Source organism: Apostichopus japonicus, chromosome 22 (genome assembly GCF_037975245.1).
Source record: "Apostichopus japonicus isolate 1M-3 chromosome 22, ASM3797524v1, whole genome shotgun sequence".
Classification (NCBI taxonomy): Eukaryota; Metazoa; Echinodermata; class Holothuroidea; order Aspidochirotida; family Stichopodidae; genus Apostichopus; species Apostichopus japonicus.
In genome coordinates, this window is record NC_092582.1 from 14,136,847 (window position 1) to 14,157,845 (window position 20,999).

At 38.4% G+C, this 20,999-nt stretch overlaps 1 protein-coding gene across 2 annotated transcripts in view; it reads left to right on the forward strand.

The window, feature by feature from the left end:
* The window catches only part of LOC139963397 (mechanosensory protein 2-like), a 30,203-nt gene extending 12,281 nt beyond the window's left edge, over positions 1-17,922 (forward strand). For both annotated transcript variants that reach the window (XM_071964117.1, XM_071964116.1), the window contains 5 exons: positions 6,148-6,248; positions 8,630-8,785; positions 11,211-11,470; positions 12,763-12,841; positions 14,744-17,922. In XM_071964117.1, the coding sequence (XP_071820218.1) occupies positions 6,177-6,248; positions 8,630-8,785; positions 11,211-11,470; positions 12,763-12,841; positions 14,744-14,929 (753 nt within the window). In that variant the 5' untranslated portion in view covers positions 6,148-6,176 and the 3' untranslated portion in view covers positions 14,930-17,922. The remainder of the gene's footprint in view (positions 1-6,147; positions 6,249-8,629; positions 8,786-11,210; positions 11,471-12,762; positions 12,842-14,743) is intronic.
* Positions 17,923-20,999: the final 3,077 nt, after the last annotated feature.

Sequence of the window (20,999 nt, forward strand, 5' to 3'; positions counted from 1 at the left end):
GCCTTTATTAGTTTTACAACTCCTTTCTCTCTGAAGGTCACTCTACAACTATTTGCCAGTTGTCACACCCTAAAATTCAAAAAGAAAAGAAAAATTGCCTACAACTACAGTACTGTACTACTACTATGGTTCTTACTTCCCCAGTAAAACCCATTAAAATTCCAACCTCTAACCCATGGCTGAAGGACACCCCCAATCTCATGTGACCTGTCGACCCCACTTGCCAGGCCTTAGTACAGCCTATAGCACCACTCCAGCTATACCCTTAAAGGTCAAGGGATACATACTGTAGCAGATTCCCTTCAAACTTGCACAAATTGAGAAGCTATCAAAACACTATTCACCAAATTTGGTGTGCCATGATTGCTTCTTTGCTGTTTTAATTTAGTTAATTACCAAGCTCATCCCGTAAGATGATAAACGTCATGGGGGGAACTACCACTGTGGCCAAAACTACATAGGCAAAATATGCTAACCAAGATCCAAGACGTAAACAATTCGTCACGGACAATCAACAAAGTATCATCTGAAAATAGGTGCACAAGAGATTTGCGCAAGTTTCGTGTTCGTCTAAAACTGATAGCTCAGTAACACTGCACTCAGCTAGCCTAGCTATTTACTGTAAGACCAAGATTTATTTCCGAGTTATTTCTATCATGGGGAAAGTTAGGTAACAATATCGGATCTAACCAGTCACACAACTAGCCTATATATTACGCTAGGCCTAACGTTACTATTGTGTTCCGTCAAGACGAGCAGTTTCGACATCACTGTCCTATCCGTCCTCCTCTTCGCTGGTCTCCGGTTCGAACATGTAGGGAAAAACTTGCCCATGATTGTCAAACATGCCCTCCATTTCTCGGCCGCCTTCGCTATGCTACCTGAATCCAAAAGCTTAAGATCGTTAAATTTACGGTCAATGCAACCGGCCGCCATTTAGCAATATGTGTGAGTTAGCTAAATGCAGTGTATGCACCAACTGTATGTGGTAGCAGTAAGCAGTTCCCTGCGGCGATATCATTCAGTTTGGACTTGGTAAACAATTGACATCATTTGTTTACTACTTTTCCTAACCGAGGCAAGCTTTTGTTACTTGATAGGAGGACAATGCATGGAATTTTTGAAAAGAGAAGTCGTTCAATGTTTTGTTTTGTCTGTGTTTTTCAACTAAATCCCAATTTTAACTTTCTTGTAACAGACTGTTGAGGAAGGTATTATTTTTGCTAGTTTGAGATTTTAGATTTCTCCATACTCAACACACTGCGCAGAACAGTTACATGTTTGCCCTCTTCAGCGCTTCCACCCCCCCACCCCCCCCCCCAGACTTCACGAAAACTACCTTGACCTTTAAGAATATATGTCTTTACACCAATTCCTACACATTAAACTGGTTCACTTTCAGGCTAATAGTACAGTTCTGTACAAGGGGCACTGGCCTGGAGGCCGGCAAAGGGGTTACAAAAAATTATTTACTTCTAAGATTAAACACTGTACTTTTATTATTTTTAAGATTTTAAATAACTCCACCTGTCCAGTACTCCATATTTTACTTTCGGAAGGAAGGGATAAGGAGTGTTGACCCATAGGGAGGGTGCTAAAATGTAACCAGTCCATAGACTAGGTAATGCTGTAGGCACTGTAGATAGGAAGGAATCTATAGTAGTGTTGGCATGTTAGAATTGGATGGAAGATGGCCGAGAAATAACTTTACGTACAGTATTGCTCCGTAAAATGCAAAATAAATTTGGGTGACTAAACTTCAGTAACCACCATTGCAGTGAAATGTATCATCAAGTGATTTTTCTTCAGTTACAGAGACCTACATAATTAATACACAAGTTTGCATTCCTCCTTCTACATCAGTGACACTGTACAACATGATATATGTAGAAAGTGATACATGCGTATTGCTGTGTACAGTATCCTATTCCGACATATTCACAACGTCAAATGCTGGTGGGTAGAGGAGAATGAAAAGCCTTTGATTTGTGTTGCGGTCCTTATTGATGTTTAGACGATACTGGCTATAGATCTCACGGGGTAGTTTTAATACCAGCCGTACTCTCCATGTATGGGGTGGTGGTGGTGCAATTATTGGCAGTCAGCATTGACTGCCTCGACCACGACATCTGTCGTAAAATAGAGCTCTTTAATCTATTAGCACTAGAGGGGAAGTAAACAATGACTGCTTGCTTCAAGAGACATACATCGTGTTCTATTTTTGTGCATGACAGGCAGCACAGAGAGCTACAGTACGTTAGTGTACAGAGCCGTAGCGTACACGTAGTACCGTTCTAAGCTCAAGGTTAAAGCTTTTACCGAAACTAATGGAGATTTACGCGCACAGTGCTGCGGGAGAGGGATGTAGGCACGATTTTTTAATATACTGACAAGTCACTACAAACATGTATTTATGATAATCAATGCCAGAGTTTATTTTTGGTTCATGTTAAGAATTATCTATCTGTATTCACCCATAAATTTTTTCATCATGTGCTGCTGTATACAGTTCTAAGCAATTTAAAGTGGCATGGAACTGAACACTGATAATATCATAACTACTGTACACAGCTTTTATGTATCAGATATTTTTTTGAAGAGGTGGAGGGGGTGGGGGTGGGGAAAGGTGGGCTAAGGGGAATTATTACAATTCCTTTGATCAATGCTGTGTTATCAATGTAAGTGTTGTAAAATAAATAATTTGGCATGCCAATTCTACAGCATGTATTGCTTGTAAATTATGCCCAGACACAGGTACTGTACACTACAAGCTACTGCTGAATCAATATTTTTCACAAACTCCGCTAGTTAGGAACGACGTACAGTACTGTACGGCGTGAGTCGCCTCCCTCTTGCGGTGCCCCAAAGACATTGTGATCTGGAAGTAAAAGATACATGGCCTCTTGCTTACAGAAAATCTTTGCTGTAGGGTCGAACAATTATGAGTTGTCACATGCAGTTTATATACTTTGGTACAGTATGACAATGGATAATCATCATTTGTACTGAGGGATATCACAATTCCAAATCAATACGTGTTAAAGCTAGACCTGTGCAATGCATGGTTCATATACAGTATCATGTGATTTTATCGTGTACACACACACAATACAGTGTCAAGATGTGATATAACATGGGCTAAACTACAGTATAATACATGCAGTACTTTATCCAAGATGCGACTGGCACCGTATTGTTGAATCATGTACATACTGTAAATGTACACAAAGCTCTGTGGCCTCTATAATGAATGCCTTGCAAATGTTTGTTTACACTGCATGTGGCTGTCAGGGTTCTACTATTGGCGTGTGTACAGTATATAAAGCTAAGCCAATATACTGTGTAAGCCTTAATAGTTAGGGGAGAGACAGTCCAAGGAGATTTTAACACCTACACAAATTTTTGTTTGAGTTCTACTGTCAATGTTTGCATGGATCCATGTGAACAAGTCAATTGACTAGGGAGCTTGAAAGTGACCAGGGAGCTTGAAAGTGACCAGGGAGCTTGAAAGTGACAAGGGAGCTTGAAAGTGACAAGGGAGCTGGAAAGTGACAAGGGAGCTGGAAAGTGACAAGGGAGCTTGAAAGTGACCGGGGAGCTTGAAAGTGACCGGGGAGCTTGAAAGTGACCGGGGAGTTTGAAAGTAACCGGGGAGCTTGAAAGTGACAAGGGAGCTTGAAAGTGACAAGGGAGCTTGAAAGTGACCAGGAAGCTTGAAAGTGACAAGGGAGCTTTAAAGTGACCAGGGAGCTTGAAAGTGACCAGGGAGCTTGAAAGTGACAAGGAAGCTTTCATTGTTACTTTGATAACTACTTTAAAATACATGATGCATGCTCAATTGGAAGTACTGTATAATGCATCCAGGGAACAGTATGACAATTGGTGAATGTGACATCTGGGTCCTCTCTGGTTTTTGCTCTCACAATAATTACACTTTTTGGTTCTTATGACTGTTACATTTTTTGTCTAGCATACAGTTTTTTTTTCTGCCGAAGGCAATAAAGAGATAAGATGCAGAGAACATACAGTATAAACTTACTACGGTATTCAGGTCCAAAATCATATCTAGTTTGATGAAATTAGTTACAGTAACTTCAAGAGTTATACAAATGAAGTTACAGTATGATCAAAGAGAGATTAAAGCTATTTTGTTGCATTGAGTTGTAACTGCACGTACCTCCTACTGTACCGTAGTAAGATTGAGGTGTGCAGTGTACACATTCATGTGTGAATATGGCTTTGATCAGAATGGTGTGACTCTGTAACTCATTGCCGAGCAAAACAAACAGCTCGAGCATTCTTCAACAGCCTACCCTTAAACCTTTCCAACCTATCATCCTCCTACATACAATAGGCAGCCTACATATTGTTGGCAGTTTTCTTTATTCTGTATATATGCCTAGGTCCCAGAAATCAGGATATAGAATGTGGGGATGCAGCATAAGGCACTTAAAGACAATAACGTATGGAGCATGACAAGAATACTTAAGTTATGGTTCAAACAGACAGGATTATATTCCTCCCCCAGGCTATATACCAAAAATGGACAAGAAATTATTCTAGAACTTTCACTACCATATTCTCAAAAGCTATAGTATTAACAAAATGTAAGTGCTCAAAAACTATGAGACTTGCATGTTATATATATATGCACATATATATTAATTATTAACTTTACTCGTTAACGTTTCCGGAAGATTTCCAAGTAGGCCGGGCCGCAGCTACTCACTGTCACGGAATATCATCCTGTATGTCGCACACGTATCTGCAAAAGGCCACTTGTTGGCTTTCCCGATAGTCGCCAACACGTAGTATGCTGGAATTGATAATCAGAAATTCATGTTGTACTTTTTTCTCTTTTTTTTTCTTTTTTTTTTCCTTTTTTTTTGGGGGGGAGGGGCATGTGACACTTAAAAGTCTAGGCTGGCTATGAAAGGTTCTATTTGCTGCTCAAAATCCAGTTGCACTATTTACAAACTAAATACAATAAGTCTGTAAAGCACTGCACTTCCCATTCGCAATGTGCTGTACCTGTTAGTACATTGTTTACCACTGTACTGTTCTAAAAGAAGTACTTTATGATGTGCATGCATACTGTACATGTGAACAAAACAGTATGCGAGTCTACTCTAACTCCCATCACAAGAACTTGTCTACAGTATGTACAATCCCTGCCATAGGGAATCACTGCACATTAGCCAAACTTTTGACTGTTCAACTTGAAAACAGTTTTAATTACAACATGCACCATAGGGTACAGTAGGTTTAAATCAGGCATGCAAAATTGCTGTGGAATGTTGTACTATGGTTGTCTTGTCTAGTAGTGATGTCAGGAGTTTCTCAAACATTAATGAGAAACATATTAAACTGTCCTGGGAAAACATTATCTTGTGGCAGTATTTTTTTTAATTTTTTTTTTTAAAAACAAATTTAATTTACTCGTACACTTGGGATGTTAATTTGCAGAGAATAGGCGACCTGTAAACATAGTGGTCATGGAATTTTATTGCTGTTAGCTGCAAGGTCTCATAAATATGCTATGATATATGTTATAACTGAAGGAAAGATTTGAAAGAAATGATTTGCAAGCTGTTGCCATGGAAAGTATTCTTCATCATCTCTCCAAAAGAGATAGATGCGGTTAATCGGCAGGGTCCACTGCTGCTATATGTTATAACCAAAAGATATCTACAGTTAGTATTAATATGGATAACATTATTCAGGTGTTGTTTAACATATCATTTCATGTAACAATAACACAACATTGTTTAATATTGTATATTTGATGCATCATCACCAGTGTCTACATGAATGTAAGATTATCTATATGTTAACTAAGTCCTGTACTATATGATGTACACTGCTCTCTTCGAGTTACATATTATGTTACATCATAGCAGCAATCATGTACATTTTTCCCAACGAAATGTTCAAGCTGAGATGTTGTGAACGTGGTGGTACGAATAGATTAGCCACGGATATAAATGCAAGGTGGGCAGTGAGGGGTAGCAGGTGGGTAAACTTTCTTCAGTTCCTCTTTGGAACTAAAACTTTGACAAAGTATTAGGTTGTATGATATCTAGCCTTTTTATTTTTCAATAATTCATCATCACATTGCATACATTTTTTTCTCAACACTTTTCACAGATGATGGCTCAGCCAACAGCTGCTGTGTTATGGCCCTAGTGTTCTTATCTTACCTGGTAGCCGCCTGCACGCTTCCCTTCTCTCTGTTCTACATCATCAAGGTTTGTGGTTAAATTGTACTTAGTACAGTACATTATCTTTTCTTCTTCTCTACCAGTTAAACATTGTCTTTCAAAGCCAATCATATTTTTTTCTATGACTGGTTTATAGTATATGTTTGGTTGCACCTACTGTACATGTCTACTCCTACTGCAGTATGGCTAGGTTGAGGGGTATCTATCTCGTCTATTGCATGCTGCATGGCTTGGTTAGAGTGTTGTTAAATCTACATCATAACCCAACGCAACATGCAGCTGGACGTTGGATGCCAGCTCGGGCCTTGGAGACAATGATATCTGTGGGACTCCATTTGGAAGTCTTTATTGCTTCTTAAACATACAGTTTATTATGAAATTGATACATAAGTTATTTATCCTGTTTGTACAGTACAGAGCCAATTTAGAATGACATAAGTTTTGGATTTACTATAGCACATTATAATAGATGGTAGTGCACATCCTACAGTAAAATGCATACAGCAAGAGTGGCATAGGGAATATTTTGGCCCACTGTAAATTATTCTTTTGCTGTTAGGGGAAGCAAAATATTTGGTTGTTTCAACCAACCAAGGATAAGGCAAGGATTGCAAATGGACATCACATTATCTCTGTTGATGGTACTCTATGCAACTATCAAGGTGACAGCATGTTATTGCCAGCAGTCAAGATGTCTACTATACTCATCAGCGGTCATGTGATACATTGCTTCAATTGACTGCGTGATGAACCCACGCATTGTTAATTCGAAGCCTCCATATGTGCACAGCTTTCCAATTACCACTGTAAATCTCTCTCTGTGAAACCTCATGACCGTATCTACGACTAGCGTACTGCATGAGATTTTAAGCTGGCACTGCAATGTGGATTTGGAGTTCTATATGCTATACCATTGATTGCTTTGATTCTTTCTTTCTGAAGACTTTAAATGTACAGTATATTACTAATTCTTTTCAAGTATAAGAACTACTGTACCAAAGTATAAAAGCCAAACACCACACATTCCACTGTATACATTTACAAAGCTGATTGTGGCTTCCTAGCCTGATACTTATGGTAAACAGAACTTGTTTAGTTCCAATTGTACTGGATATTGAAATAGCTATAGATAAGCAAAGCTTTAAGACTGTGATTGTTTGTACTTTGAAGTTTCCTCTTGTTTACTCTTTCTGACCCAGGTTGTGGGTATTGTTATCAAAAGTCTTATAAATACTGTATATTCCATTCTATGCATTTCTATTGTACTTGTATAGTATACAGCTCTTTAGGTTTTGTATGGTTTCCACAATGGCATACCATTTCGACTGAATGAATAATTCCACCTATTTACTTCGCTCCTTGCTTACCTGTCTCCCCACAACCTTAGCACTCTCGTTCTACCGTGCCTAGAATGAACTGGTAACCTTTTAACACTGTGCACCCTCTATGACTATTGGATTCTGCTATAACTATTGGGTTCTACATCATCATCATCATCAGCAGCTAATTGGTTACAGTCTCCATGTAAGGGGGTTGGGGTTGAGATCCGAGAGGATCCATTTGATTGACAGTTTTTCTTGCCCTGCCTCTACATCTGTATCTCGTACTGTAGTTTTTGCCTCCAAATGTATCTGTATCAATACATCTCCCCAAACCTGGTTCTCGTTTTTTCTGCAATATTCCAGTATCTTTTTATCAGCTATAAACAATTGTCCCATTGTTCTTTAATATTGTTTGCAGCAGTCAAGGGTGAATGATCAGTCAAGGATGGTTAATGTTACTGGTAGTGACTGATGAAGTTAAATAACTGTGATGGTTGCCAGTAGAGGGATAGCCAATGTCATTAGTATTGGTCCCAGCTTTCTAGCAGTGCTCTCAAAATTCCTGTAAGCATTGGAAAGAAGATCCCATTTGAAACTGTAATATTTGCAGACAGACTTTAGAGGGAGGATCCAAATACACAGTTTACGTGACTTATTGAGGCAAACTTACGAAATGAAAGTGCTTGTCAAATTTGAGCGTTAGCGACCATTATTTTTGAGTATCTACCATATTTGGGGGGGGGGGGGGGCCATACTGATTACCTTCAATTGCTTGGAATGTCAAAAAAATGTTGTGCGAATAAAAACTGGGAACCTCGAAAATACATATCCCAATTTCTGAGCTGTTTTCATAAAGATTCAATCAACTTTGGATTATGTCATTAAATTTCCGAGGCTTGAGGGCTTGTATAAATTCTGTAAATAAATGTTGGATCACATCCTTTCAGCAAGAATGTAAAAGGTACAGTATTATAAGGGGCTCTAGTTTGTCTCCAAGCCAGTCTTTTATATTGTGTAATGGAAATATGATTTATTCAAAAATATTTTAACAAAATTCTATTTGTTTATCTTCTTGAAAATGTATAGGTTGTGCAGGAATACGAAAGAGCTGTCATTTTCAGGATGGGGCGCTTGCTTCCTGGACCAGCCAAAGGACCGGGTGTTTTCTTCATACTACCCTGCATTGACTCCTTCACGACAGTGGACCTCAGGACGGTGTCTTTTGATGTGCCACCTCAGGAGGTATGATTGCACAATAATATGAAACTATTTTTAATATACACACAAAGTCACACCACACCAATTTAGATGTACCTGCATTTTCTGGCTAGACTCACAATATGAACTACTTACTTGCCTTGTTATAGATATTGTGTCGCTGGTAAATAACTGCAAACGTCTGCCGGTGATTTTGTGGTCAAACCTTTTAGATATATGCTATGCCGTTCACCAGTGAAGGCCATCAGTTAGTGTTACGTTAGATCAAGTCTACTGTATGTCTCAGCTCCCTGCATTGCGTACATGATTTTAATTAACTCCCCAATTCGTGGATGAAGTATGAGTTTGCTTGAACAATCAATCTCGCTGGGTGAGATCTGCTTACACATGTAACTGGCGATGTGCTTTGATATGTGCAGAGATAGAACTGGAGATCAAGCAGTACATGGCAAAACTCTGATTTTTTCCTGTCCCAGGCAAAAAAAGGACCCTACCCAGGGAAGGGAGAGGGGGGTAGGGTGTGTGAGGGTGGTTGATAAGTTGGCATTGATTATGCATAATCATAGTTTCTTGTTTAGTTGTAAGGATGTGATGATGATCATGTACTATGGTTCAAATTTCGTTGATGGCATTCCGAGTGTGGCCAAAACTGTTGCTGGTGTTTTTATCGTGGTGCACGCAATGTTTTTCAGAGAGGTGGTCGAGGTTGTCTTGCCTCCTATCAGAGCGTGACAAACCACTGAGGGCACTGCCGAATATCCATGGCCTCCCAAGTCTAAAGTCTGAAGTCTAGCTGTAACCCTTTGCTGTATTTCATACATATGTAGTGGCCTAAATCATGGTTTAACGCACCATAGGAAAGCAACAACTCACAACTTATCATCATTAGTAGTCATACAAATTTGGCAGGATTATTCCATACTCTATATCCCTTCACTGCCATCCCCTTTGCCTTTATTTCCTGCCACCTCCTCCCCCACCCCCCCATACACCCCCATTGCCATTCCCATCTATATCTCACCTGTCAGAGACAGGACGGTTTGCCTGTGCCATATTCACATTTTGTACAACTCTGTTTACCATCATCTGTAAATTGGGAAAGCAAATTGAGATGGCCCACTCATTTTTCAATCGGGAGACGTCTCACGGTGTGAGATCGCACTCCCATGATGGCAGTCCCACGTCGGGTTCATCGTTCATCGTGATTAATCTACCGTCCTCAGTGCTGTACTACATGTCATTAGTTGCAGCTAGGTGGTTGCATGATTGATTGATTGGGAGCTGCCAGGTTGTGCGGTGGCTGCTTCGGTCTACTCAAAATAAATCTCTTTTCAGTGAAAAGTGCGGAGAATCAGACGCACAGTGTCGTAGTTGTGCGTACTGTATATATACCGTAGTTTTGTCAATTCCTTCTTTAGTATAGATAGACAGCTTGACATTCCTGTACTGTAGAATGTAGTTTTGGTTAATGGCCCAAACTCTCTAGGTGACACGGGAGACAGGTTCATTTACTACGTACTGTAGGCTATCTGTGGTTCAGTACTCAAGTCCTCTAACTTGTCCCTCTCTCTCTCTCTGGTATCAATCATTTAAGTACCAAATTCTTCAAATTTCACTGGTACTCAATCTCGAGGCCTGCTTACATTTGAAACTTCTTCAAGCAGTCATCTGCTCACAGTTGCCAACTGAGGCCTACCAGCTGTAGTAATCTTGTTCATTATCTTTTTATTGCCCTCATCGCAGAAACGTTTTGTCCATCAAGTTATGCTGATCACTTGCAAGCATTTGCTATGTATGAAGATCGATGGTTCACAATGTCTGAATTTTTCTTGATTATGCTTAAGGAAAACGTGAGCTGGTGATAACAGTAAGTATGTGAAGTGTCTCGCAACAGTGAAAAAAGAAAAAAAGAAAATTGAAAAAATTGAAAAGCTTGAAGAATGACTCAATATTTAGCATTTTGTCTACAAAAACCTGGTAGTAGCATACAGTATGTCATAACACTAAAATTAGGTTAATAAAGGTTGAATATAGTCCAGAGGAAATATTTAACCAGTATATAAAAAAAAGGTAAAACTTTCTTTTGCATCGTCGCATGCTTATAAAAGCAGCAACATTATAAGTGTTTTTTTTTTCCTTTACTGTTTGTAAGAGGATATTTGTTGACGCAATATTAGGTAGATGTTTAGCACTTTCAATTAGTCTTGCTGACCTTCTGACAATTGGTATTATCCGCATAGCAACAAGACCGCAGTTTCAGCTTTCCCTTCAAGTTATCTTTTTTGTCTCTCAGCTGGAGTTCTCCATGTTTGAATAGGTGCTTCAAAGAGACAGGTGATTTTTGGCTAATATTAATATATACAGTAAAGCCGAATTTCATTTCACAAGTAGTTTTTGCTATATAAAATAACCCCCCTCCCATTTTTTTTTCATTTCTCATCCTGTATAGATTTTGTCCAAGGACAGTGTAACCATCGCTGTTGATGCCGTGGTGTATTTCAGGGTCATGAATCCCACCATTTCCATCACCAACGTGGAGCATTACAAACACAGCACGGAGTTACTCGCTCAGACTACTCTGCGAAACATCCTTGGTACCAAATCCCTGGGAGAGATCCTGTCAGATCGGGAACAAATCAGCCACAGCATTCAGTCCATCCTGGATGAAGCCACCGACCCCTGGGGCGTCAAAGTGGAACGAGTCGAAGTGTAAGTTTCCCCACTCTGGGTTTTTTCTGGAAAGTTTTGGGTCTAATATTTGGTATTCGTCGTACGCGAGAGGAGTGTGAGACGATCCAAGATGGGGTTCCGTCTATGGACTTCTGCTCTCCTCGTTACCACAAACTCCGATATGCCAGTTGAAACAAGTTGTGTTATACCTTACACTTTTAATTACTTCTGAGCATTTGACTGGGTGAAATATTAGAACATTGAATATGACTGAAGTGTAACAGGAATTTTCTAGATTTATTTTTTTTCTTTGCTGGATCCAAGCTAGTTAGGCTTTGAAGCTTTCCCCCAATGGTTGTATATATCTGTCTGCAATTAAATTTGGGTTGCTAGTTTCAGTGAGTTTATTATATATATATATATATATATATATATATATATATATATATATATATATATATATATATATATATATATATATATATATATATATATATATAAATATATATATATATACATATATATATATCTATATATATATATATATATATATATGCATGGATCGGTCATAAGGTTTGTGGAATTGCTTCAAATATGTACTGTTTTTGTTGATAGTTCCCAGACTATTTATCCAAGGAGAAATATCAATATAAAAGACATACACAGAAAAAAGGGGGGGGGGGATTACCTCCAGCCTAGAGCTAATGGATTGTAATATTTTGCAAACATTCCATAAATCGTTAATAATTGACATGACAGAGTTTTGCAGACTTCCTGTTGCCCTGCTGACATTGCAGAATAACTCTACTAAGTCCCTTTTCCTGGATGAGAGCAATTGTATGAGCTCAAACTTTCTTATTTCAAACATATTAAAAGAGTCTTCCTTATGGGCTTGTAAACAGTAGTGTTTAGTTTTGAAAAAGTGAAGAAATATTTGCAACTTAAAAAGAGTTAATAGTTGGATAAAGGTGTTTTAAGTAAAATCAGCCCCACAGCCATCCTCAGAATTTGGAGACCAATTCTTCTGGTAAGTGTGGAAATCCATCATTACAGAACTGGCACAGGCAATGTAAATTGTTCCCATCTATTCCATTGCTGTGACGACCAGTCCGTGTACCCCCCCCCCCCCGTAGGAGGTCATTGAACGGTGCACCCAGTCTACGTCCATTTTGTTCTTCTGATTATAAAGAAGGATCTATTGAAATGTTTCAGAGATCCAACATATTTTAAAAGGGACATTCCAGTGGCTGAAGATAATTGCTTAACAAAAAACAGTTTAAACGAGTATAATGATCATCTGTTTTATATTCTTCTATTTTTTCAACGAACAGGAAGGATGTCAAGTTGCCAGTTCAATTGCAGCGTGCTATGGCTGCTGAGGCAGAAGCCAGCCGTGAAGCCCGTGCGAAGGTAAGTGTTCGTCACATGAAGTTAAAACATTAATAGAGTAATTTCATTGGACTCCCACATGCCTTCCTTTGCAAAAGCAGATACGTCCTGTGACAAAAGTTAACCCGAAGCCAGCAAGTATGATGTAATAGACACATAAGTACAATTTTTCCCCCTTTTTGGAAGGAGATCCCTCAGGATATGAAAACACTCATGTCAAGTGATATTGTATAAGCTTTACAAACGCTGGTAGTGAAATATGGAACTGTAACCAGTCTAACTTCACCATAGAGTATGAAAGCCACTAATCTCAAGTGGTATTGTATAAGCTTTCCAAACGCTGGTAGTGAAATATGGAACTGTAACCAGTCTAACTTCACCATAGATTGTGAAAACCACTCATGTCAAGTGGTATTGTATAAGCTTTACAAACCCCTGTAGTGAAATATGGAACTGTAACCAGTCTAACTTTATTATAGAGTATGAAAGCCACTCATCTCAAGTGGTATTGTATAAGCTTTACAAACCCCTGTAGTGAAAAGCCAGCAAGTGTGATGTAATAGACACATAAGTACAATTTTTCCCCCTTTTTGGAAGGAGATCCCTCAGGATATGAAAACACTCATGTCAAGTGATATTGTATAAGCTTTACAAATGCTGGTAGTGAAATATGGAACTGTAACCAGTCTAACTTCACCATAGAGTATGAAAGCCACTCATCTCAAGAGGTATTGTATAAGCTTTCCAAACGCTGGTAGTGAAATATGGAACTGTAACCAGTCTAACTTCACCATAGATTGTGAAAACCACTCATGTCAAGTGGTATTGTATAAGCTATACAAACCCCTGTAGTGAAATATGGAACTGTAACCAGTCTAACTTCACCATAGAGTGTAAAAACCACTCATGTCAATTGGTATTGTATAAGCTTTACAAACCCCTGTAGTGAAATATGGAACTTTAACCAGTCTAACTTCACCATAGAGTGTGAAAACCACTCATGTCAAGTGGTATTGTATAAGCTTTACAAGCGCTGGTAGTGAAAGATGGAACTGTAACCAGTCTAACTTCACCATAGAGTGTGAAAACCACTCATGTCAAGTGGTATTGTATAAGCTTTACAAGCGCTGGTAGTGAAAGATGGAACTGTAAACAATCTAACTTCACCATAGAGTGTGAAAACCACTCATGTCAAGTGGTATTGTATAAGCTTTACAAACCCCTGTAGTGAAATATGGAATTGTAACCAGTCTAACTTCACCATAGAGTGTGAAAACCACTCATGTCAAGTGGTATTGTATAAGCTTTACAAGCGCTGGTAGTGAAAGATGGAACTGTAAACAATCTAACTTCACCATAGAGTGTGAAAACCACTCATGTCAAGTGGTATTGTATAAGCTTTACAAACCCCAGTAGTGAAATATGGACTGTAACCAGTCTAACTTCACCATAGAGTGTGAAAACCACTCATGTCAAGTGGTATTGTAACGACCAAGCAACAGAGAGATAAAGATTATGATTTTGTCCCAGGTTTCCAACCTTTAGATAAACTTTCTCCATTAAGGAACTTTTTTTCTGAGATATAACGAAGGTAGCGTTAACGCAGAGTAAAGGCTAACAATGTAAAGAGCACTTCGATTTGGCTATCTCTTTGGTCAAACTTCAGTTTAGCTGATTTCTTGCGAGGTATGATAAAACGCAAATGCACAAATCGCCATCTTCTCTTCGGGCGGTTCGGTGAAGGTTCAAAAATGGATTCAGAACGTGATGTACCACCAGACAGGCGGTATTCGGGAAAAGTAAACATAGGTCAAATTTCGTAATAGCAGGCAGAGTAAAGTTATTCTGTAACATTGGTGTAATAAAAATCATGAAAACCAAATGCAATCATTACTAACAATTTGGTTTGCTTCTGATCATTAGGTCATTGCCGCCGAGGGTGAACGGAACGCTTCAAGAGCCTTGAAGGAAGCAGCTGACGTGATCGCCGAGTCTCCATCAGCCCTGCAGCTTCGTTACCTGCAAACTCTGAGCGCCATTTCGGCAGAGAAGAACTCCACAATCATCTTCCCACTGCCCATTGAGATGATGGCCCAGTGGACCAAGTAGTGTTTAGTATCAACACAACTTGTGCTTACATAGTAGGGTGAGGGGGGTAGTGGGGGGTGGTAGTTTGATCATTTCAATGCAAAAATATATTAGCCTCAGACTGTATATTTAAAGGGTGGTGTTGAGGTTGCAGAATAACATGAAGACAATAGGATGGGAACATTGGAAATAATTTTTTTCTTGCTTAAGACTGTCTACTATAACTTGAAGGCAAATATATCAACTACTTTGTGAAAGTACAGCTTTCAAAAGAATTGTACTCCAGAATTTCAACTGTCTGTTAGTAACCCGGAAATGGGTTATGATAGATTTTCGATTGGGTTCCAACATATGCTTGGTCTTTAAACAAGTTGACTTGATGGATTTAAGTTACTATTGTACAATAATTTATATGAAAAAAGAACATGTTTCATCACTTTTGAAAATGAGTGTGTGATAACTAGAAAACATGGAAGTTATCACAAAGTTTGTGAAAAGTTTCATTTTTTTTTTTTTTTACAATCTGACATTGCAGAAACCTTGTCAGCCAACAAAATTTGGTCAACTTAATTGTCTCCATGGTCAAGTATTTTGGCCAAGGGGTTTTATTCCATCGCCCATATTTTCTGAAGTTAAAGCGTCGCAGTTGAGAGAACCAAGCTTTTCAAACTGGCAGTTGAGGGATCATCAGCTGAACACTTTTATAAATGATAGGTTTTATGTTTCTTCATATTTCCCCTTTGCTTTTGCCTCGAATGCATGAATTTCCACTATAATTTAGCCTACAAATGTTTCCACAGTTCTAATTTATACCTGACCTTTCTCAAACAAATGCATTTTGTTCTGTATTTTAAAAAGGGGGACAAAATTGGTATTTGGTGCATGTTTCACTTTAGATATTTTATTTACGTAGAACCACGTCATGTAACCCCTAAATAAGTTCATCAATGTACCTCCAGTTCTATTTACAAACTTCATTCTGGAAATGCCTTATAATCAAGTAAATTGTATTTCCTGTGTATCTTTTCTTGTTAAATTGTATTCTACATTTAGCCAGTGGGGAGGGATATGGTGGGGGGATATGGTGGGGGGAAGGGGGTCAGAACAGAATTTCACTCACTTTATTTGTCAAGTTGTTGATGGTTCTAGCTTAATATGAATAAAATTGGCCATTCTCTATTTGACAGGTTCTTTGTAAATAATATTTTCACTTTCTTGGATGTAAACTTGGAGGGTTGAACCCGAGTGAAATGAATACGGTGCACCTGTCGTTTCGAATGATGGGTGTCCTCTTGTTTTAGGAGGGCGCTTAAATGTAAGAGGTAATCAACTGAACTTACTCACATATTGAAAATCAAAGAAATGTGTTCAATGGATCCATTAATAGCCTTGGAGTTATTCTTTTAACTTTAATAAGAAAATTACCATGGTCTTGATTTTTAAGGAATGCCAAATTACTAAGTGACTAAATCAAATTTACAACAACAAAAAAGAAACATTGAGAAATCAAAATTGTATAGATATATACATGTATTTATTTTACTCGTAAAGCTCGGTTTTTTTGACAAGACAAAGTCAATATTTTTCATTTTTGATGACTTATTTGTTGAGATTCCATTTGTCATCAAGTTCCTGACATAAGAGATGCATTATCTTCATTATTAAATTCCTTAGGCAACATTAGGTCAACATAGAAAGTTGAGAGTATAAGTTGAAGTAATAGTCATCTGGTATGTAATGCTCATTTTTAAGACATCATCATCTTGAAAAAGCATCCATTTGCAAGTCGGTGAGACATCTAGAGGGAGATAAAAATCGAGATGGATGTATAGCTTTAAATTGCTTCCTTCATTAGGAGGTGTTAAGAAAACCTTACCCTGTGTCATTTAAGGGGTTTGCTTATTACGCTGGTCTCGGTTATGATTTAACTCTCCGAAATGGACAGGTGCACCGTTATCTTACGATCACTGTGCTGTGTATACAAACATTATTTTGTACACCTAGCTTGTTTTCTAATAAGGATATGTTTTGATCTATCTACGGTCATACCGTTGTAGAAATTGTGTTTTCAATGTTGTTGTTGTTTTTTAAAAGGATTTCATGTTTAACTAAACCACCTCTTTGATTAGATTTTGAATAAGAGTTAAAAACCTGAATGTAACATTTTGACGTTTTTTTTTTTCTTGTCGGTCTTGTTAGACGATTTTACCAGAAATATTCAAGTCCAAGATAAATTTTTAAGTCTTTCATTTAGAAACCTTTAGCAGTCCTACAAGTTGTGAAGTACAATGGGCACACTGTTACAATGAGCTTGTGAAGACAAAAGGACCGAGTCACTCGAGTCTTATCCCATCTTTTGCAAGGGGGTGGGGGAGATATAGGGGTGGGGGAGAGATAGGGGTGGGGAGATATGTCAAAGGTGTTTTTATTTTGATCTCTCTTTTCCATTCTCTTTTTGTGGCCATGAAACGTGTGGGATTGTAAAACAGAGCTATATATGCTTACGGAATAAGGCCTGATAGGAGGTTCACAAAATTGAATTTATAAAACAACACTTAATCGCTATTTCTCCAAGCACACCACTCCTTATAAACATGGGAGTATAAAGTTTCTTCAAAATTGATTCAATTGAAGTTCGGTATCTTCTTTCCATAATGTCATGTTCACAATCACATCTAGTCTGTCTGCACTTATGGAGGTGGAGGCGAGGGGGGGCCATTGGGAGGAGTTGTTGGGGGGCAGGTTATTTGACCATTAATAGACCTACTTCTACACTATTACAATACCTCCTGGTCAGTTATATAAAGTAACACCTGTCGTGCAATCTTTCTGGGTTATAAGAGTTTGTTTTGATATTCTATTCTGTCATCCATTCCTTGCTGTTGAACGCCTCACATGTTACCCACGACCTGAACCTGTTAAGATCTCTTCTGATGTATTTTCCCTTTTCTTTTCTTGTTTTATTCCATGAAAGATTAGATGTCATCAAATTACAATATGCTTCTTTAACGTTTGGTATTCCATCTTCTTGCACTTTTTGTTTTTTTCAGTTTTTTTTTTTTTAATGCATGCTTGATGGTAAGAGCCCTCCTTCCATAAAGTTTGTATCGAGTGCTCGACTGTCATTTGAAGTGCAAAACACCTCGTTAAATATTCTTCCCTTGATAAGGTAAAATATTACATGACAATTTTCAGAATGGGTTGAAAAGGGAAGTCAAATATTGTGTAGGTCTTGTATTTTAACATTACTCTGCTTTACATGATTAGACAAAAAGTGGGCGCAGTTATGTTTAGAACTCAACATTTCTAAACATTTAAAGGCTGAGATAAAATGCAAGCAGACCAAAAGTTCAAAGTGTTTAAATGGAGGATGCATTGATAGTTGAAAATTAAAATTTTGCTCAGGGTTGAGACTTTTATATCACCAATGTTTAATACATTTCATGGCAATTCTTAATGAAATAACACTGAAGGGAAATAACCAGTGGCGGAGCTAGGGGTATTGGTCAAGGGGGGCGAGAATGGTCTGTAGGGGCGCTATCGACACTATCTAAGCGCAGCGCCACCACAGGTTGGCGCGGAGCGTCAAGAAAGTTTTTGAGTAAAGATACACCCTAGATCGCCGGAAATGACCCTTTCCTGGCCATGCTCATTTGCAGATAAACGAAGAATAAATAGGTGTCATCGCCAACAAAATGTGACAAATGTCAATAGGTAGATGAGAGCGCAATAAAAAAGTCAATAATCGCGAATAAGTTACCAGTAGTAAAAGCTGAAAAGGGCGCCAGCAGTCCATTTGAGTCCGTGAGGGGGGGCATCCGCCCCCCCTGACTGTATGGACGCTCCGCCACTGGAAATAACAGGAAATATCAAAGACGAATGTCGATAATCAGGATATTGTGGGGTTTCTTTCTTTTCTTTTGTTTACTTTCTAGCTGATTAGATGTTCCTTACCCACCCCCCCCCCCCTCTCACCCGACCTTGTTTTGTTTCTTAAATATTGAGATGGTACAAATATAGTAGCTATTGTAGAAATATATGTACTAAACCCCTTTTTTTTCATAATTTATATAATCTTTGTAAACAGGTATGAAAAAAATGTACTTCTGTTAGGGGAATTAGTAATACAGTAATTATTTGTGTGCATGAAACGTTTGAAATTAGTTTTTTCTCTTTTGTTCTCTGTCTTTGTTACAGAATGTTCACTGTAGAATATTTCCTATTAGTCATATCTACTGTTCTGTTTGTTTTTGAATTCCTTTAATATGTTGTGTTTTATTCAACTATAAATTGTTTAGTTTAATAGTCTGGCATAGTATCCCATTCTTACGCCTACCGTATTTAATATTTCCGTGAGAAAGAGAAAAGTTGCAGTATGGAGCTGAACTTTGCTGTATTGAAAAGTCTTAAAGATGTGAACTTTTTCAGACTTTTGAATCCATCAGTATATTGTCAACAGTAATTGATTGGGAAATTTCCAGGTAAAAAGGGGTAAGCATGGTTGAATTCATTGAAATTTGCCAGCCATGACACTATATCCTGCTTCCGATATCCTCTCAATCCTAGAACAAAATGCACAGTGCCATTCATTGGGCACTGTACCAGGGGCACAACCATGTATACTTCTACCCCCGACCCCCACCCCCTCGGCAAGAGAAAAATCAGTATATGTGGCACTAACTAAACAGTTGAACATTCTTCAATATCATTGCAAAATGTAGCACCATTTTGCATCGAAGTGCCCTCCACTTCACCAAACTTTGTCAAGGGGTGGGGACACCCTTACACCCCTCCCAGGAACAACTTCATTTCTTACGAGTACCAACAAGGTGGTTGTACCCCTGCATCCACTACTGCAATTATAGGACTGCAAACCAAGGACTAAACGTATTCCAATGATGATAAATCATGGTCTAAGCTTGAGATGTTCCGTACAGATACTGGTTGTCACGTGGTATAACGATAATAATACGTTCACCCAAAAATCACTGCCTTGTTGGTTGCTTGGCTATAAAATGTTAATTTGTTAATCAATTCATTTTGGAGAACAGAATGAAATGTTAAAAACCATATAGCGCCCTTTTTTTCTGCTAATCGAAATCACCAACTATTGTTAATGCTACAATAAAATGTCACGAATTAATGTTAAGATATATATAAACAAAACAAGCGATGGGTGACAAAACTCCATTACCTGCTCCCCAGGGGTCAAACATTTCTGTGACAAAGCAGTCTCCCCTACATTTCGGTCTAATCAAAATGAGCATGGTGAACAATATAGACGCCTTGGCTTTGCGCCCTATGTGTCTAATTAAGGGCGTAACGTAAGCTTGTACAACGTTTGGGAACTTTGGGGGGGGGGGGGGGAAAGTAAGAATAACTGTGCAATCTGCTGATGAATTACCGTGAGTTGTAATTCATTTTAAACTAGTATATATATATATATATATATATATATATTATGTATATGATTATGTATATATATATATATATATATATATATATTATGTATATATGTATAAAGTCGAGCTAATGGTGCATGAAGCGTTTGAAACGTGTGAAAGTGAAAGATATTTTGACGAATAAGATCAGGATTTCGTCGAAACCTCGTTACTATAACGTATAGGCACCCGTTAATTGTGTGAGTTATTGTTTGGTTGAATCAAGATGGCGCCGGTGACATTCAGCAGGTGCGATATAATATAAAAAATAATAAAGCTAATATTGAGGAATTATTAACCGGAGACATACCCACGGCCACCGATAACGGTGCAAAAGGCGTATCACAATAGTACCATGGTCAATGATAACCTGTCGAACATACAGACAATCCCTCCACATGACAAAAGCTAAACAGCGCCCACTAATTGACAGTTTATCTCACAGGTCCCCGTTTATACACATATGTGAAGAGAGGCAGTGGAGATAAACTGTCTTGCCCAACCACGTGACATAATGATCTGGCCAGGGCTCGAACCTGCAAACCTTCTATCACAAGTCCACTGCCCTAACCACTAGAGTTCATATCTCTATAAAGGTACTCTATAACCATTTGATCAGAACGCCCTCTACAATATATACACATTCAGAT